A 20,881-nucleotide genomic window follows, 5' to 3' on the forward strand; every position below is an offset into this window, starting at 1 on the left:
ATGATTTAGGGTGACGTGAGATACATGTTTGCAGAAAACCGAGTAGAAAACACAGAAAACAGAACTTTGTGTTTTATTTTGACTTTGGTATATTTGAACAGAGGTTCCTACATGTGTAGGCAGTGTATATCCCAGAAGACACAAGATATTAATGGAACATGTCAGTGCCAATCACAGGATAACTCAATGTGAGTTAATGATCAGAGAGTCCCCATAGGTGCCACAAAAGTATGAGGTATTGTAGTTTCCTTAGGTTACATAATAACTCCATAATGAGCCTCTTTTCTGAGAAATAATTTAAATACTGGATAAATTATAAGAGCCAAAGGAATGGCATGACTCCAAGGAAACTATCTTCCAGATATAACAGGACTCATGCACATATGAACTTACAGAGACTGAGACAGCATACACAGGGTATGCACAGACTAAATCCAAATGAAGACCCTGTGAAAGAAGGACGGGGCCACAAGTTCTCGCCTCTAAAGAAGTTTCTGAAACTGAACCTCACATGCAGAGGAAAAATTTGCTTTCTCCAAAGGAGCATCATTGGGCTTATTAACCACACTTAAGGACAGACACATGTCCAGGAACAGAAGTCAACACAAATGAACTCAACTATATTGTTGTACATATTTATTCTCATGTCAATTTGTGCATTTTTTCAACTTGTCTTTTTCTATATATTATGTTTGCATAGCACAGTTTTATGAGTTATCTTGTGTGTGTGTGTGTGTGTGTGTGTGTGTGTGTGTGTGTGTGTGTGTGTGTGTGCATGTGGGTATTTCTAATTAATTGAAATATTTTTGATCTCTCTTTATTTTTTTTACATTATTTTTTCCTTTCTCCAGAAAGAATAAAAGGCTGTGTTGTTGAGTTTATGAGAAAGTAGCTGTCATAAGTTTGGGGAAGGGATCAGGGATGTGAATAAATTGTATGTATTTTTTCCAAAAATATACAAAAGAATATACAAAGAAAATATAAATTCTTGATGAGCTTAACGAGGAACCTTCACTGACTTTTGATGAGCTTAACGAGGAACCTTCACTGACTTTGAACACAAAATCATTATATGTCAATCACAATTAGTACAAATCAGTTATTAAACTCAAAAAAGGAAATCACAGAGGATACACAGCTGACCCTTAGAAGCCGAAACATTTTTGAACTTAGGGCTGAAATATGACTGAATTAACAATAATGGATGGATACTTAATGCAAAAAAAAAACTGCTTAGAGAAAAGCAAAGCAACTAACCAGGTGAAATCTCAGAATCTTAGAGATCTGAAATGAGAATCACAGGAGAACTGCAGCAACTCTCAGAGACTATGCCACCAACCAAAGAACATATATGAGCTAGACTGAAGCACCTAGCACATATGTAGTAAAGGACTGCCTTGTCTGGAACCAATGGTAGTGGATGAACCTAATTCTGCATTGATATGATGCCCTAGAAAAGCAGGAGACAGGAGGAGTGAGAAGGTGGGAGGGAGCTCCCTTTTTGAGGCAAAAGGAAGAGAGTATAAAGTGAAGACCTCTTGGATAGAGACTCAGCATAGGGCCAACATTTCAAATATAAACAAGTAAAATATTTTTTTTAAAGAAGGAAATTGGAGAGATCTTGTACTAGAAACCTAAGCATACCCCTTAAAGATTTGGGGGGAATAAAAAGCAAGCACACTCAAGAGAAGCAGACAGCACAAAATAATCAAATACAGGACAGAAATCAATCAAAAAGAAAAGGAACAATAAAACAATCAAGCGAATCACAAGCAGGTTATGTGGGAAACTCAACAAGACAGACAAACTCTAAGCCAAATTAAAGAAAAGACAGACAGACAGACAGTATCCAGATGAAAACATCAGAAATGACAAAGGATAAAGGACAACAAACATTGAGGAAATTTACAGATTTTTAAAGTGTTATTTCAAATGTGAATATTACACAAAATTAAAAATATAAACAAACATTTACCTAAACCTGAATGAAGGGCAGATCGTCCTGCCTGCCCCACTGTGACAACTCAGCCTTCCAGGCTCAGATGAGGTCTGCTCTATAAGATCATAAAAGAGTAAAAAAATGAAAGAAAATGGTACCAAGAAACAAGCTGTAGCAGCCATTCTAATATCAACTAAAATCAATTATCAAACAAAAGTTATCAAAAAGAATAAGAAATGAAAACTCATACTCATCAAAGGAAAAATCTACCAGGATGAACTCTCAATTCTAAACCTGTTATATTCTAAGAGCCTAGAATTATTACTTCTGTGGGACTAAACAAGCAGAGTAATCAAAACATGGAGAAGTCACATAAGACTTATTCCTGAATGGTTGGTGGGCATTTACAGGTCAAATTCATATTATACTTTATATCTATCTAATCCAATAGAAGTTCTACTGTTTCTAAAACCCCATGGATATTTTTACCATGCCTAATCAGAGTTTCTTTTTTTATTGTTTTATTACAAAAGAAATATGTCAACAGAGATGGTCACTGGTGAAGAAGGTAATTGACAAGGTATGGCATACTCTCAAAGCATCCTAAATCAATATCATATGATTAATCGATGTCCATTTGCAAAGTGGACAAAAGCACTACAGAACTCTAAGTAACAAACACAAAATTGGACTATCTAAATGGCTGTATCTGAGCAAGTCTACAAGCAAAACTTCTCTGAGTCTCCACAGTCCCAGGGCAGTTTGCTACTCCTCCAGGGTTTTGGACACTCTCAGGATGTGGTTGCAACACTGTGTCTTGCACAGTAATAGACCGCAGAGTCCTCAGATGTCAGGCTGCTGAGCTGCATGTAGGCTGTGCTGGAGGATGTGTCTACAGTCAGTGTGGCCTTGCTCTTGAACTTCTCATTGTAGTTAGTACTACCACTACCAGGATAAATATCTCCAATCCACTCAAGGCCTTGTCCAGGCCTCTGCTTCACCCAGGTTATCCAGTAGCTGGTGAAGGTGTAGCCAGAAGCCTTGCAGGACATCTTCACTGAAGCCCCAGGCTTCACAAGCTCAGCCCCAGGCTGCTGCAGTTGGACCTGGGAGTGGACACCTGTGGAGAGAAAGGCAAAGTGGATGTCATTGTCACCCATGTATATGGCCAGACCTCAAGCCTGCTACTGTGAGCCCCTTACCTGTAGCTGCTGCTACCAAAATGAGGATGATACAGCTCCATCCCATGGTGAGATCCTGTGTGCTTAGTAACTGTAGAGAGAACAGTGATCTTATGCTTTTTTGTGTGGTGTAGACAACCCTATATTTACCACTGTAGATTCACAGGATTTGCATATTTATGAGCAGGATACATATTAGATAAGCACCTACTCCTGCTGGAGAAGAAGGGACATCTGGGTCAAGAATCAGGATGCTGAAGCCCAAGTCCTTGTCTTGTCTAAGAGAATGCATCCCATTCCTCATCCCTCAACCTTGTGTTGAGGCTATGGATGTAACATTATAGCCTGTGCGCTAAAAAGATTTGCAGCTTGAGACAATGGCCCCACTTGTGACACCGTTGACAGATGGATTTACAGGTGGTTACAAGGATGGCAATAGTGGTGGGGAATTTCAAAAACAGGTAACTTATTAGAAGTCACAGCCTCCTTTCAATAGATACAATTAACATTTGTCTTTCCAATATCTTATACATTAGAAAAATCACCCAAATGACCAAAACAAAACATGCCTCAGAAACATTTACACATGATTGATTATTGCAGCATTATCAAAAGAAATAAATTATGTATATGTATGGGTCAACAGAAGATTGCATCAAGAAGTCATGAATATATGTGATATACATTATGAGATATATATATATCTTTGAAGTGTTTAACAAAGAATCTTCACTGCGTTTGAACATGGAAACATTACATACAATCACAATATGTACATGTAAGTTAAGATGGGAAACAACAGAAGATACAGAGTCCCCTCCACATACACAGCATCTCTCTGCTGACAATTCTTGGCCCCATTGTGCCCCCTGCTGGTCCAGAACTCACCTGCAAGGAGATTTCTCATAAAGTTGCCCAGTCTGACTTGAGTTGTATGAGTTGTAAAGAGTGTGCTTACTTGGTACAGCCTCGGGAAAAATAGCTCCTTTTTATCTGGAGATGACTGGTGTCTCAGTGTCTGAATTTAAGTTGTTTCTACATTATCCTCGATAATTCTTCCAAAGTCATCCTCTTTCTTAGTGGCAGTTGAAAACAACTCTAGTAGTTCCAATTTGTAATAAGGTCTAAACAAGAGAGATCAGGGTCTGTTGCTTTCATCAGGCTGTACCTTTCACCAGAGCAGCTGAGGGCAGCAGTACAATGAGGAGTCTTGAGCTCTTATATATTGCTCCATGTATCCATGTAGGAATTACTGGAGTAGTCACGTACAACAAAATGAGGAAGAACCACTGTGGTACTCACAGTTAAGTTAACAGCCCAAAAGAAATTCATGTTGATAAGGAAGCAGAAAACAAACAACTGTATTCTTCAACTCAGTCTGTTTCTCAACTTGTACGTGCATCCATTTAATGGGGTGAGGGTAGAGAGGAAATCCCCATGATGGAGAACCTAATGGGCAGAGAATTTCTGTACTTATAAAGCATTATCTCTACCAGAATAGCTTTCCAATACAGAGTCCTCTTATTTCTGAGCAAGGCATGTAATAGTAAAGCTGTTTAGAAGTTGATGTATCATGAATGGAGGATAGATTTGGAGTGTTAACTGAGGATTGAGAGAAACCAATCACACTGTTTAGGACTAGGTGTACATATGTACTTAACTATCTAAAGTATATTTAAACATATTAAAAATACACATTATGTGGATTCAGAATATTCATATATATTGTACTTTAACTTCTGTTTCATGAATTAGATGTACATAATATTGCATGATAGAAGGAACACCAGTAGAATGCATTTTCTAGCTTCCATTCCTAATCAGAGTTCATGTGATAGCCTATAAATTTTCAGTTTACATGGCAGCATCCTCTGAGCATCGGGGACTTCTTCTGTACAGGAAGATTTATCCCTACAATCCAGGGATCTAGATGGTTTTATCTTGGCATTTCATAACCCTGAGGTGCTGGGTAATGTCTATAATGCTTTACGTCATACTCTAGCTTATGTGATGCTGATGGCTCTCATAGGTTGCAATACACAGGAGTGCATGCCTACTTAAGTAGTATGGATATACGTAGATATGATCCTCATATAATATCCTCAATTCACAAATGTCCAAATTCTGTAAGATTGTAAATAACATGAGTTTATTCTACCAAGTTTGACTTATATGAAGATCAAAACACTTGCTGCTCTGGTACAATATCTCTGTAGGAACTTTCCTTGACTAAGGGACACATGGATTTGTACCATTTTTTTTCTATTTTTCTATTTTCAATATGAATGATTTCCCCGTCTCCTCTAGTTGACCTTTCTTTTAGTTGATCACAAACCCCTAGCAGTTCCTTTTAGAACTGTCTATAGTTGATGATTCTGAACACCACTTAAGGGTCTGTGCACTAGTTTTACTATTTGAGGTCCCTTTGCAGAGACGATTGTGTCTGGAAAATGGCTCACATCTTCTCACTCTGATTCCTTCAAAAACTGATACACCATGGTGTCCTCAATGGTCAGAAATATATTATGTATTAATATCTACTTTCCAAATGTTTTAGGGAATCTCTGGAATATTCACTCAGGAACTTACCTCTGACATAAATTACTGAAGGACTTAGCCAATTAAGCTTTCCTTACCAGACACTCTCCCTGCAAAAGGAATTTAACCTCAGTCCTGTCCTGAGAAATAAGGGATGGCTTTTCTCATCCATTTTCAGCCATAACACATATACACAATGGAGTACTACTCAGCTATTAAAACGATGAATTCATGAAACTCTTAGGTAAATGGATGGATCTAGAAAATATCACCCTGAGTGAGGTAACACAATAACAAAAGAACACACATGATATGCATTATATGATAAGTGTATATTAACCCAGAAGCTCAAAATACCCATTATACAATTCACAGACTACATGAAGCTCAAGAAGAAAGAAGACCACAGCGTGGGTACTTGGATCTTTCTTAGAAGGTGTGTCAAAACAACCATGTGAGGAGATACAAATACAAAGTTTGAAGAAGAACCTGAATGAAAGCTCACCCAGTGACTGCCTCACCAGTGGCTCTATCCCATATACAGTTACCAAAACCAGATACTATTATGGATGCAAACAAGTGCTTACTGACAAGAACCTGATATAACTGTCTCCTGAGAGGCTCTACCCATGCCTGAAAAATACAGAAGTGGAGGCTCACAGCTATCCACTGGACTGAGCACAGGATCCCCAATGGAGGAGCTAGAGAAAGGACCAAGGAGCTGAACAGATTTACAGCCCCACAGGGGGAATATCAATATGAACCAATCAGTATGCCCAGAGCTCCCAGGGACTAAACCATCAACCACAGAATACACAAAAGGGACTCAAGACTTCAGCTGCATATGTAGCAGAGAATGACCTTGTGGAACATCAATGAGAGGAAATGCCCTTGGCCTTGTGAAGTCTCAATGCCCCAGTCTAGAGGAATGCCAGAACAGGAAAGCAGGAGTGAGTGGATTCATGAGCATTGGAGGAGGGATGAGATGGGGAGTGGGTTCTGAGTAGAAATGGGGAAAGTGAGTAAACCCTAAAACCATACAGGAGGCCATGTATCTGACTCATCAGATATAAAAATTGTGACATGTACAGGACATACAGCAGCAGTAAATAGAGGAGTAATACTACACCAAGTGTGATAGCAACAGTGATGCTGTGTTGTAGGAGTTCAGGCTAAGAAAGAAACAACCCACCAAATGTCCAAGGAGATCTCAAACTGCTTAAGCTGCATAAAAATGTAGAGGCTCTGATCTTTCTAACTTAATAACTTCCTGATGTAATTTTAATAAGTCTAAAGATAAATTCGCATGATTCCAAACACCTTGCATGTGGGATTGCACATTCTCTGAACTTTATATAGTATCATTAATATTTTTTGACATGGGAAAAATCCATTTATAATTAGCATGATATCCAAATATAATTTGCATTTTAATGCCTTTATTTCTTCCCTGAGGAAGTTAACCACCTCAAGTAGGTCATCTAATTTCTATGGCACTTATAATCTGTATCTTCCTGAGTATGCAATGCCATGGAAAGGTTTCTGGATAAATAATTTAAAAAATGAGCTGATTGAACACTTTGGGATAGGGTAATAGCAGCTGTAGAAGCACTGGGTATTAAAACAATCAAAGCTACAACACCTGCCATAATAAACCAGTCATGCATTTAGGCCTGGCCAACACCCTTGTTAACTCTTCAATTACCTGTAAACCCTTGTCATCAAACCAATCTTCAGTAATATTTGCAGGAATCATCACAAAAGGAGGTTGTTGTAAAAACTATTACAGAATGATTAGAATAAGCTTTAAAACACAATTAGTCAAATTACAGCCAACACAAGAACACATTAAAAGTATTATTTTCAGATGTTAGAATAATGCTAATATTTCCTAATAACAAGACATAAGGCACGTGAACACATGTTGCAATAGGCCCTTCCATATCAAGCTGGACTTGATCTTTCAGGCTGAGCACTCACATCATCTAAGGCAGCACCCAACTTCCATACATGTCCTGGCTTATCCTGAGCTAGTATCTCGCCAGCAAGAATTCACTTGGACAACCGGATTCTTCCAAGGCAAAGCTTTATTGCTTTATCTGAAGGAAGACCCCAAACCCGGAAAATGGTGCTGCTTATATACCCCTCCGTGTGACGTGTCAGCTCCTGATTAGCTGCTCACTCATCACCCCACTACTACGCTCCGGGATGGGCAGTGATTTGGCACAAATTTACTCTTACACCTGTGCACATTACTTGTTTACCAGTTAGGCAGAGTGGAGGCTCATGATGGCGATTGCTCAGGGCTCTCCACACTGGCTGATAACCTGTGAGTCCATCAGAGTCCAGCACACAAAGCTGATGAGGGGAGGGAAGGTGAGGAGAGGGGACCATAGCTTAACTAGTCATATTAGCCACTCCTCTATATTCCAACCAGTCCAAAATCTTTAAGTAAGTCCTATGGTGCTGAAAAAGCTCAGGCTTATTCCCCACACATCATTTCCAGGGAATTATGATATTTGTCCATTTCCCTCATCTCACAAAGCAGAAAATACGGTGGTGCGTGATATCTCATACCCCCTAGGACAGTGGGTAATGTTACTCCAACTCCATTTAAAGCATCTTTGCATGAGTCAAGATCTTTTCCCTGCAATGTAGTAGGAGATACTCTCAGACATTCAATAGTGTTCTACTTTGGAAAGCATACAGAGACACCAGTTCTGCATTCTTGGTAATCAATTTCTCTACTGATAGTGAAATTTCCTCCAGCAGGCATATCCATCAACTTAGTGTTGTTTACCATTAAAACAACTTCTGGGCCTTCCCGTATGTTTGGACATAAAAGTGGTGAATCAGAGACACAGGCTCAATACAGCTTCCCTATCATAATTGGCAGAGCAGTCTGTAATCTCAAAATCAGCATCATTCTTTTCCCCAGTGTCAGCATGTTTCACCTTCCACTCTGGCAGATAGCAAATTCCTTCAGCATCCTGCAGAAAAAAAAAAAAGAAAAGAAAAAAAAAAAAACCAAGCATGCCTTTTTCCGCATATTAATATCTGATAGGGACCATGCCATATACCTGTAAGTTTGTCCTTACATTTCACCTAGGCATGAGTATACTTAGTTGTAGAGTGCCATTAGATACTCAAAGCGTTCCTTGGCATCCAAATTTAAAATGAAAAGAGCTTGATTTGAATAATTGTGTGAAGTACTCTGGTATAATTCCCCCATTTTTTTGTTTTATGAAGATATTGTTTTAAAGTTCCATGGACCTGTTCCACAATATCATATCCTTGAGGATTATAAGGAATCTCAGTTATAGGTATAATACTAAATTGTTGACCTAACATCTCAAATGCATGGCTGCAGTAGAGTCAACTAACCTGGACACTTTGGGGGTTCTCAGAGACTAAACCACCAACCAAAGAGCATGGACCCCTGAATAGAAGTACAAGATTTGCAGCTCAGGCTTCATGCAGATCCCCCAGTAACTAGAGTGGGAGATGTCCCTAAAGCTGTTTGCTTCCTTTGGATCTTGTTCTCCTAACTTGTCTGACTTCTCTGGCTGCATTGGGAGAGAATGTGCCTAGCACTGCATAGATTTGACATGCTAAGATAAGGGTATACCTAGGGAGGGGAGGGCTCCACTCACTCAGAGGAGAAAGGGATAGTGGGAGAATGTGTGAGAGGGGACCAGATGATGTAAATTTAGTAAATTAAATAATTAATGAAAATTTAACCAAAAAAACTAGAAATCTAGTGCTCTAATTTGATCTCAATATGATGAGAATAAGCAAGAATACCAATGATAACAGATAATCATGTGGATACAGAAAAATGGTAATCCTTGCTTGCTTTGATGTGAGTGTAAACTAATGTAGTGACTTTAGAAGTCCGTTTGAAAATGTCACCAAAAAAGTAAACAAAACGGTGCTTGTCCCAGGTGTATCTCTCACCAGCATATACTCAAATGACTCTGTATATTATTACAGAGACATTTGCACATCATGTTTATTGCTGGTCCAATAAAAGCAGCTGGGAAATGGATTCCACCTAGATTTGTATCAAAAGACAGATATATACTAATAATGTGGGATTTATAGACAACGGAATACTATACAAAGTATTGAATGGATCTGTAAAAAGATATTCTGAATGGGTCAAGTGAGTTCATATAAAATGGTTAATGTTTTCTTTCATATAGTTTGCTTATTTGATTATTTTAATTGTGTGTTGAATTTTAGAGTACACATGTATACAATGCATGTTTATACATGAACATATTCAATTACAGATATAAATAAAGATGGAAATGTGAAAATTACTGTGAAATTTAGTCAGTTCCTGACTCTTTGCCCATTCTTGGTAATTTTTTCTTCTTTTTTGGTTTCCATTTCTAATTTCAACATAATAGGTATTTCTTTATTTCACTATAATTTATTTTCTCATATTTGGTTGCCATCTCTTAGAATCCTGTTCTTTTATACTGATATATAGAAAAGGAGTATATCCAGAGGGGATGGGAGAGGTGGGGAGGAAATCTGAGGCGTAGAAAGGAACCAAACTCTACTCAGGATATATTGTATGAAAAAAGAACCTCTTTTTAATAAAAGAGGAAGAATTGTTAAAAATGAGAGTAAAGAAGAGGACAAATAAGAGGAAGAAGAGTAGGAGGAGAAATGAGGAGGAAGAGGAGATTAAGAAAGGAGGAGGTGGAGGAGAATGAGGAGGAGAAGAAGGAGAAGAAGAAGAAGAAGAAGAAGAAGAAGAAGAAGAAGAAGAAGAAGAAGAAGAAGAACAACAACAACAACAACAACAACAACAACAACAACAAACAACAAGAATGAGAACAAGAAGAATAAGAACAAGAAGAACAAGAAAAATAATCAACTAGGGTCCTATAAATTAAAGGAGATGATATAATGAAACAGAGACAAAATGAATGCAGAGAGATGAGGCAAATGTTTGAAATGTAAAATGGTGATGGGAAATGGAGAATAAGATAATGGTGTACGATAAATCGAAGTTAAGTGTTATGAGAAGGGAAAGAGGACATCTAGGATCATTCAATATAGGGAAAGACGAAAATATAAAAAACCAGGGGTACCAAGAGTAAAGAAAAGTGCATTATTAAGTAAAAAGTGACAAAAGTTACAATTTTAGTTCTATAACAAAATATTGAGAAATAATGAACAATTAATAGTTGCCTACATTTGGAAATATCTATGTGTTGATGAAATAATTTTATGTTCATATTGCCATAGCATTTATGGATTTGCTGCTGCAGTATATTTATCAAAAATGATAAATTCAAGGAAAATCAATGAAAAACTTGTGATATTCAGACAAGACTTGCAGTTTTGTAATTAGTATTGTCTCAGAGACCTAGGTCTGGTGATGATCTAGGGTTGAGATACATGTTTGAAAAAGCTGAGTAGAAAGCACAGGGATGAACTTTGTGTTTTATTTCGACTCAGATATTTGAACAGAGGTGCCTACATGCATAGACTGTGTAGATACCAGAAGACATAAGTTATTAATTGAACATCTCAGTGCCAGTCACAGGATAACTCAATGTGAGTTAATGGTTAGAGAGTTCCATTAGGTGCCACAAATGTATGAGGTACTGCCTTTGTTCTAAGTTTCATAATGACTACAAAATTGTAACACATTTCTGAGAAATACTTTAAATACTTAAAAGATTATAAGAGCCAAAGGAATGGGATGACTCCAAGGAAACTATCTTCCAGACATAACAGGACTCATGCACATATGAACTACAGAGACTGAGACAGCATGCACAGGTATGCAAAGACTCAATCCAAATGAAGACCAATGTTGAGAGAAGGACATGGCCACAAGTTCTCAACCTTAAGCAAGAACTTTCTGAAATTGACCTTCATGGGCAAAGGAAAACTTAGCTTTCTCCAATGGAGAATCATTGGGCTTATTAACCACACTTAAGGGTAGACACATGTTCAGCAACAGAAGGTTAACACAAAATGAACTCAACAATATTGTTGTAAGTATTTATTCTCATATCAATTTTCAACTTGTCTTTTTTTCTATATATTATGTTTGCAATGGTACAGTTTTATGGGTTTTCATTTGTGTTTGTGTGTGTGTGTGTGTGAGTGTGTGTGTATGCATGTGTATGTTTCTTGTTTATTGAAATCTTTTTAATCCCTCTTTTATTTTTGTTCCATTTTTTTTCATTTCTATAGAAATAATGAAAGGCTTTGTAGTTCAGTTTATGAGGAAGGAGCTGTCATCAGTTTGGAGACTGGATCAGTGATGTGAATATATTGTGTGATTTTTTTTCAAAAATATACAGAAGTAAATAAAAAGAACATATAAATTCTTGAAGAGCTTAATGAGGAACCTTCACTGTGTTTGAACACAAAATCATTATATCTTAATCAAAACAGGTACAAGTCAAGTTTATAGACTCAAAAAATAAAATTACAGAGGATACAGAGACCCTTCCATACCAACATCTGTCTACTGAGACTCTTAGCACCATTCAACCCCCTGCTGGTCCTCAACTCACCTTCAGGTACATTTCTTTTTCTGTAAGTGATTCTTTTTTAAAAACATGTATTTATTTAACTATATATTTATTTATTTACTCATTTAATGTATGTGAGGACACTATTGCTGTTTTCGGACACAAAAGAAGAGGACAACAGACCACTTTACTGATGATTATGAGCCACCATGTGGTTGTTATGAATTGAAGACAGGACTTCTGGAAGAACAGTCAGTGATCATAAACACTGAGCCATCTCTCCAGCCCTGCAGGTATATATGTTGTTGCTTAACATGATTTTGCCCAAGCTGTCTGTAGCAGTAACATATTTCTGCAACTCCTGTGCTGAAAAGGCTCACCTGTATTGAGAAGTGGCTCTTGTTTACTGATAGAAGATTGCTTATATCTCTGAGACTGAATTTAATTTGTTTCTACATTATCATCAGTGATCCTATTAAAGTCATTCTCTTTCCTAGTGGCAGTTGGATCCATCTCCAGCAGTTCCCATTTGTAATAATGTGTAAACAGGTGGGGATCGGGGTCTTTGTTGTACACATGAGGGTGTAACTGTGCCATAGTAGCTGAAGACAGAAGAAAAACAGTGAATCTTAAGGGAAGATGCATCACCCCATGTACCCATGGATGAATTCCTAGGACCCTCACATAGAGGGATCAATAGAAAGAAGAGTTAGAGTGGCACTACTGAAGACTCAACAACTTAAAAAAAATCACATTGAGAAGGAAATAGCAATCAAGCAAATGTATTGTGCAACTCAATCTGTTTACTATATTGCACTAATTTAATGAGATAGGAAAATTGAGAAAATGTCATTCACAAGATCCTAATTAGTGGAGAATATGTATGCTTAGAAAGTTTATCTCTTCCTGTGTACCTTTCGAATTCAGTGTTTTCTTATTCCTGGGAAGGACATGTCAGTAAAGCATTTCAGGAGCTGATGTTTCACTAATGAAGGACAGATATTAAATATTGTCCTCACGGTACTGGTATAGAGACAGACAAGTAGACCAATGGAATAGAATTGAAGACCCAGAAATGAACCCACACACCTATGGTCACTTGATCTTCGACAAGGGAGCTAAAACCATCCAGTGGAAGAAAGACAGCATTTTCAACAATTGGTGCTGGCACAACTGGTTGTTATCATGTAGAAGAATGCGAATCAATCCATACTTATCTCCTTGTACTAAGGTCAAATCTAAGTGGATCAAGGAACTTCACATAAAACCAGAGACACTGAAACTTATAGAGGAGAAAGTGGGGAAAAGCCTTGAAGATATGGGCACAGGAGAAGAATTCCTGAACAGAACAACAATGGCTTGTGCTGTAAGATCGAGAATTGACAAATGGGACCTAATGAAACTCCAAAGTTTCTGCAAGGCAAAAGACACCGTCAGTCAGACAAAAAGACCACCAACAGATTGGGAAAGGATCTTTACCTATGCTAAATCAGATAGGGGACTAATATCCAACATATATAAAGAACTCAAGAAGGTGGACTTCAGAAAATCAAATAACCCCATTAAAAAAATGGGGCTCAGAACTGAACAAAGAATTCTCACCTGAGGAATACCGAATGGCAGAGAAACACCTGAAAAAATGTTCAACATCCTTAATCATCACGGAAATGCAAATCAAAACAACCCTGAGATTCCACCTCACACCAGTCAGAATGGCTAAGATCAAAAATTCAGGTGACAGCAGATGCTGGCGTGTATGTGAAGAAAGAGGAACACTCCTCCTTTGTTGGTGGGATTGCAGGATTGTACAACCACTCTGGAAATCATTATGGCGGTTCCTCCGAAAATTGGACATAGTACTACCAGAGGATCCAGCAATACCTCTCCTGGGCATATATCCGGAAGATGCCCCAACGGGTAAGAAGGACACATGCTCCACTATGTTCATAGCAGCCTTATTTATAATAGCCAGAAGCTGGAAAGAACCCAGATGCCCCTCAACATAGGAATGGATACAGAAAATGTGGTACATCTACACAATGGAGTACTACTCAGCTATTAAAAAGAATGAATTTATGAAATTCCTAGCCAAATGGATGGACCTGGAGGGCATCATCCTGAGTGAGGTAACACATTCACAAAGGAACGCACACAATATGTACTCACTGATAAGTGGATATTAGCCCAAAACCTAGGATACCCAAGATATAAGATACAATTTGCTAAACACATGAAACTCAAGAAGAATGAAGACTGAAGTGTGGACACTATGTCCCTCCTTAGAATTGGGAACAAAACACCCATGGAAGGAGTTACAGAGACAAAGTTTGGAGCTGAGATGAAAGGATGGACCATGTAGAGACTGCCATATCCAGGGATCCACCCCATAATCAGCATCCAAACGCTGACGCCATTGCATACACTAGCAAGATTTTATTGAAAGGACCCAGATGTAGCTGTCTCATGTGAGACTATGCAGGGGCCTAGCAAACACAGAAGTGGATGCTCACAGTCAGCTAATGGATGGATCACAGGGCTCCCAATGGAGGAGCTAGAGAAAGTAGCCAAGGAGCTAAAGGGATCTGCAACCCTATAGGTGGAACAACATTATGAACTAACCAGTACCCCGGAGCTCTTGACTCTAGCTGCATATGTATCAAAAGATGGCCTAGTTGGCCATCACTGGAAAGAGAGGCCCATTGGACACGCAAACTTTATATGCCCCAGTACAGGGGAACGCCAGGGCCAAAAAGGGGGAGTGGGTGGGTAGGGGAGTGGGGGTGGGTGGGTATGGGGGACTTTTGGTATAGCATTGGAAATTTAAATGAGCTAAATACCTAATAAAAATGAAAAAAATGGGGTTCAGAAGTAAACAAAGAATTCTCAACTGAGGAATGATGAATGGCTGAGAAGCACCTGAAAAAATGTTCAACATTCTTAATCCTCAGGGAAATGTAAATCAAAACAACCCTGAGATTCCACCTCACACCAGTCAGAATGGCTAAAAACAAAGCAGAGGCTGGCGAGGATGTGGAGAAAGAGGAAAACTCCTCCACTGCTGGCGAGATTGCAAGCTTGTACAACTACTCTGGAAGTCAGTCTGGAGGTTCCTCAGAATATTGAACATAATACGACTGGAAGACTCAGTAATACCTATCCTGGGCATATACCCAGAAGTTCCAACTGGTAATAAGAACACATGCTTCAATATTTTTATAGCAGCCTAATTTATAATAGCCAGAAGATGGAAAGAACTCAGATGTCCCTCAACAAAGGAATGGATACAGAAAATTTGGTACATTGACACAATGGAGTACTACTCAGCAATTAAAAACAACAGATTTATGAAATTCTTGGAAAATGGATGTATCTGGAGGATATCATCCTTAGTGAGATAACCCAATCACAAAAAAATCATTAGATATGCACTCACTGATAAGTGAATATTAGCCCAGAAACATAGAACACCTAAGATACAATTTGCAAAATACAAAAAAAAAACAACAACAACAAAAACAAAAAACAAAAAGAGGGAAGACCAATGGGTGGATTCTTCATTCCTCCTTAGAATAGGGAACAGAATACCCATGAAAGGAGTTACAGAGACAAATTTTGGAGCTAAGACAAAAGGATGGACTATCCAGAGACTACCCCACCTGAGGATCCATCCCATAATCAGCCACCAAACCCAGACCCTATTGCACAAGGCAAGAAAGATTTTGCTGAAGGGACCCTGTTATAGCTGTCTCATATGAGGCTATGCCAGTGCCTGGCAAATACAGAAGTGGATGCTCACAGTCATCTATAAGATGGAACACAGGGCCTCCAATGGAAAAGCTAGAGAGAGCACTCAAGGAGCTGAAAGGGTCTGCAACCCTATAGGTGGGACAACAATATGAACTAACTAGTAACCCCAGAGCTTATATCTCTAGCTGCATATGTAACAGAAGATGGCCTAGTTGGCCATCACTTGGAAGAGAGGCCAATTGATATTGCAAACTTTATATGTCCCAATACAGGGGAATGCCAGGGCCAACAAGACGAAGTGTGTGGGTAGGGGAGCCGGGTGGAGGGAGGGTATAGGGAAATTTTGGGATATCATTTGAAATGTATATAAAGAAAATATCTAATAAAAAATAAATACATTTTTTAAAAAAGAAAATGACTGTACTATCACGGGATTCAAATGAGGAAGGCATGTTATATATGGAAGTTGTGAATAAAAGGATCCCAACACGCACAGAGTACAGCAGCAACCAGATATTCCTTTAGATGACATGGGAAGTCTCCTACCAGAGACAGGATCTAATCTCATGAGGTGCAACTCACATTCAGGCAGTGAAAAGTATGTGAATCTCCTATCAGGAATCTCAGGTGTATCCCCAATAGACTGGAATTCTAAAATTCTAACACTGGATAACTCATTTTGGTAAGCTAATTAAATGTTTTAAGAGGGAGTCTGAAAAGTAGAATGGGTTTAGCACAAACCTGGAACATCACATCAGATTCAAGGGCTCTCATTCAAAAACACAAGACAGGAGACTGAAGAAGCCACTGCCAGCAATGCTGTAAACAAAAAAAGGAGACCCTGGAATCAAGAAACTGTAAGGAATATTGTCTATATTCCGATGTAGTTGGTATTAATATGGTAGAAAGTCACCTCTAGACTACCTTCAGAGTCCCTTTTCTCCAAGTTAATAAAAAAAATATATATTAAGAAATTTAGAAAAATTAATTTAGAAAAAACACTTTAGGGGATAATATACAGAAAAGTAAGTGGTGAAAATAAAATGTATGGAAGACCAGGCTGTGAAAAATGTGCCCAACTTCTCCCCCTCTCCTTCCACTGAGCTGAGGGTTTCATGTGGCAGTGGGATCCAGCTGTTCTACACTTTCCAAGCAGAGCTGCATTGGTTCAAAATTGTGAATGGAACAAGAGCTGTGTTCCCAAGTCACAATCAGTCATAGTTTCCAACTGAGAAAATCCATCCCGCCAGTGGAAAAAAAGTTACAGATAGATTTACAGATGCAGCTGACTATGATAGTGATGACCAAACATTTGAATTATCATGTTTGAAATTCTCTGTCTTTCTTTCATTTGCATATGGAATGTGTTTATCTCTTCCAATAAGGTTACCATGTCATGAATAAAACATATGCACAATTACTTAACAAAGAACTTTTACTGTCCTAAATTCGTAGTCTTGTCACAGGAGCTCCATCACAAGTATTGTACGGTCACTGAAGTGTGTGATATTTGAAAAGGAAGCCTCAGAGTCTCCTAGGACTGCCTCACTCTCACTCTCCAGATCTTCCTCTGCACCTGTCACTGCTTCTCTCTTGTGAAAGTTGAATCTACACCAACCCCTGCTGGTCCTGTGCATTCTCAAAGGGACTTGTTTCTGAGCACACAGGGAACCTGTTCACTGTGTCTTCAAAGGCCCATGTTAGTGGTGGTAGAGCTCTGCTTCAGAGTGAACTACTTCTTGAATGGGTAAAGTGACATTCTGATGGATTATTCAGTAACTGTTGCACACTTTGCAAAGATCTAATCCTCTTTTCTTTCAGGACACATAGGTTCTTCCTGAAGGTGAGCAGTCATGGTGAGGCTCTCACCTCCCAATAGTCATGAGCCATCGTCACACATTGCAGAGGTCCACCTGAGCATGAGGTGGGTATTGAAGGAAAGTGGGAAGGAGAGTGGATCTAATTCTATAGTGACTCTGAGTCACAGTAGTCGATGCAAGGAGTGTGATCAAGTGCTCTCTCTTTACCGAAGGATTCTCATCATTTTTCCTTCTCCTTTTCTCATGCTTTTGCCCTCCTGCTTTTTCCCATTCTTTTGCCTTCTCCCCATTCATTCTTTCTCCCATCCAAAGAGCCTGAACCAAGTCTTTTATCTACTAATTTTACATCATAAGACTTTGATCATTATTAATAATTATTTTTCAATTCCTTAAATTTACATAAATTCTATGACCACAGCTCCAACCCCTGCTTCCTTAAAACAGAAACTAAACACAAAGCAAAAGAACATTTCTTTACAGGAGTTACACAGCCTATTCTTCACTGGCAGCTGGGCACAGCTCTTGTGATTTCCTGGTAGAGCAGACAGCAGTCCTTTGTAACTGTTTTCATGTAAGAACAGGAATGAATTTTTACAAAGTTATAATTTATGCATGTAAAGCAGCCAGCACTTTCTAGTATATATTTAGTCATTGTCATCCTGAATCCTAGAAGTAACTAGGAAAACAAACTATTAGCTTTCTGTATGCATGGACATCATCTTTTAAATTTTCTAATCTTTAATTTCTTCATCCTAAAGATTCCATAGCCTAGTCTAATCTCCTTCAAATAATATTTGTTTCTAGATGTATACAAGTCTTTCTCCTATAAAATAAATCTGCCATTTGCTTGTATTTTATAAATTCTTTTTTATTCTATTCATGCCTTTTAATCTTGAGACCACTTTTACTCTCTATCCTTGATATCCCCAAGTTCATCCTGGCAAATTAATACAGCAATCATTGGACGGGAGGGTACATGTATCTCCTCATGCTTCCAAATTCAAGTCAATGAACTATTTCTACATAGGAGAATGTTGGCTTTTATGGCTTTGTGGTTATGTTCTCTAGATCCTTTCCCATGTCCCTAAATGCCAAGCAGAAATCCTCTTCCTTGTCCTCCACAGCCTCACAACCAACTCCAGTCCTCATTCCTGAGAAGCACATCTGTTTCATTTATTATCAAGTGATTTGCTCTGAGTAATGAGGGGAAGTATATTCACCAGAAAGATAGATCGAAAGTAAAGTAGTCAGGAGTAGGTCAATTTCAGGCAAAGAGCAGTCATCCGTACACATGGGGAATATAGGAATCAATGGGCTAGCAATGCTCCAGGGACAGGAACTGTGTCAGAATCCCCCTTCCACGGTCATGCCAGATTCTCATGTATCTCCTCAGGTGAATCAACAGAGCTGACCCACAGGCCTTCTAACATTATATAACATTTGCTCACATTCTGCTCACAGAGGGAGACAAATACCTTAGCGATTGATCCCAGTAAGAGTCTTTATAGGAATTTTTAAGGACTGAGAATTCTATTTGAAAAAGAAAATATTTTAACTGTTTATTTCTTCATTTGGTTTTTATTCATTAACTCTCCTTTTTGAAAATTTCATGCATGTATATAATGCACTCTAATGACTCTCACCTCTCTTATGTTTCTCCTAGCTCTGTCAAATCTCACTTTGAGGTTAGGGTTAGAGGACTGACACCAAACCAGTTCTCCCTGGAGCTTGGGAAAGGAAGTCTCTCTGTGGAGGTTGTGGCAGGTAGACACCATTCTGTCATCATGGGCAAGAGTGACCCCAGCAAGCTGTGCGGCAAAATGTTCTTGTACACCTTCTTCATGCAGACCTACTGGGAGGAGCACAAGAAGAAGCATCCTGACTTGTGGGACTACTCTGGGGAGTTCTCCAAGAAATGTTCCAAGACATGGAAGATCTTGTCTGCAAAGCAAAAGTAGAAGTTTAAAGATTTGGCCAAGAATGAGAAAGTTTGTAATGACAGGGAAGTGAAGAACTATGTTCCTCCCAAAGGTGATAAGAAAAGAAAGAAAAAAAGATCCAAATGATCAGAAAAGACCCCTGTTTGCCTTCTTTCTGTTTTGCTCTAAACAATGCCCAAAGATCAAAAGTGAACACCCTGGCCTGTCTATTGGAGAAACTGCAAAGAAACTGGTTGAGATGTGGTCTGAGCAATTTGCTAAAGATAAGCAACAATATGAGCAGAAAGTAGCTAAACTAAAGTAGAAGTATAAAAAGGAAATTGCTGCAAACCATGCCAAGGGCAAAAGTGCAATAGGAAAAGAAGAGTCCTAGTAGGCCAACAATCTCAAAGTAGAAGAATGAACCAAAGATGAGGAAGAGGAGGAGGAGTGGAGGAGAATTAAGAATAAGTGGCAGTCCTAAAGTGTGGAGTTTATGTGCTCAGGCAATTATTTTGCTAAGAATGTGAAATTCAAGTGGAACTCAACATTAGTTTCTGTATAAAAACTGTACAGATTTTTATATAGCTGATGAGATTCTTTGTTGAGAAAACACTATTTGTTTATTGGATATTTTCTTTATTTATATTTCAAATGTTATTCCCTTTACTGTCTTACCTCCACCCCAGACATACCCTATCACAGGCTCCCTTCCCCTACTCCTATGGGGGTTGTCCTCCACCTGCTCAACCAACTCTCACCTCCCTGCCCTTGATTCTCCTACAATGGGGCACAGATCAAGCCTTCATAAAACCCAGGACTTCTCCTCCTATTGATGCATGACAAGGCCATCCTCTGCTACATATGCAGATGAAGCCATTTTATTCTTTTGTTGATGAGTTAGTCCCTGGGAGTTCTGGGGGTTCATGTTGGTTGATAATGTTGTTATTCCTATGGGGTTGCAAACTACTTCAACTTGTTCAGTCCATTCTCAAACTCCTCCGTTGGGAACCCCGTGCTCAGTAAAATGGTTAACTGTGAACATACACCTCTGTATTTATAAGGCTCTGGCAGGGCCTCTCAGGAGACAGTCATATCAGGCTACTTTCAACATCCAATTCTTGGCATCCACAAAAGTGTCTGGGTTTGGTAAATATGTATGTGATGAATCCCCAGGTGGGACCATCCCTGGGTGGCCTTTCCTTCATTCTCTGTTCCATACTTTATC

The 20,881-nt window shown here is 38.8% G+C and overlaps 1 pseudogene, 1 gene segment (V, D, J or C) and 1 further gene; 1 reads left to right on the forward strand and 2 right to left on the reverse strand.

The window, feature by feature from the left end:
• The window catches only part of Igh (immunoglobulin heavy chain complex), a 2,751,187-nt gene that overhangs the window by 1,946,573 nt on the left and 783,733 nt on the right, over positions 1-20,881 (reverse strand).
• On the reverse strand, positions 2,797-3,187 carry Ighv1-55 (immunoglobulin heavy variable 1-55). The segment is given in 2 exon segments: positions 2,797-3,059; positions 3,142-3,187. Coding segments are annotated over 2 exon segments (309 nt in total).
• On the forward strand, positions 19,519-20,047 carry Gm7142 (predicted gene 7142; annotated as a pseudogene).

This window comes from Mus musculus, chromosome 12 (genome assembly GCF_000001635.26).
Source record: "Mus musculus strain C57BL/6J chromosome 12, GRCm38.p6 C57BL/6J".
Classification (NCBI taxonomy): Eukaryota; Metazoa; Chordata; class Mammalia; order Rodentia; family Muridae; genus Mus; species Mus musculus.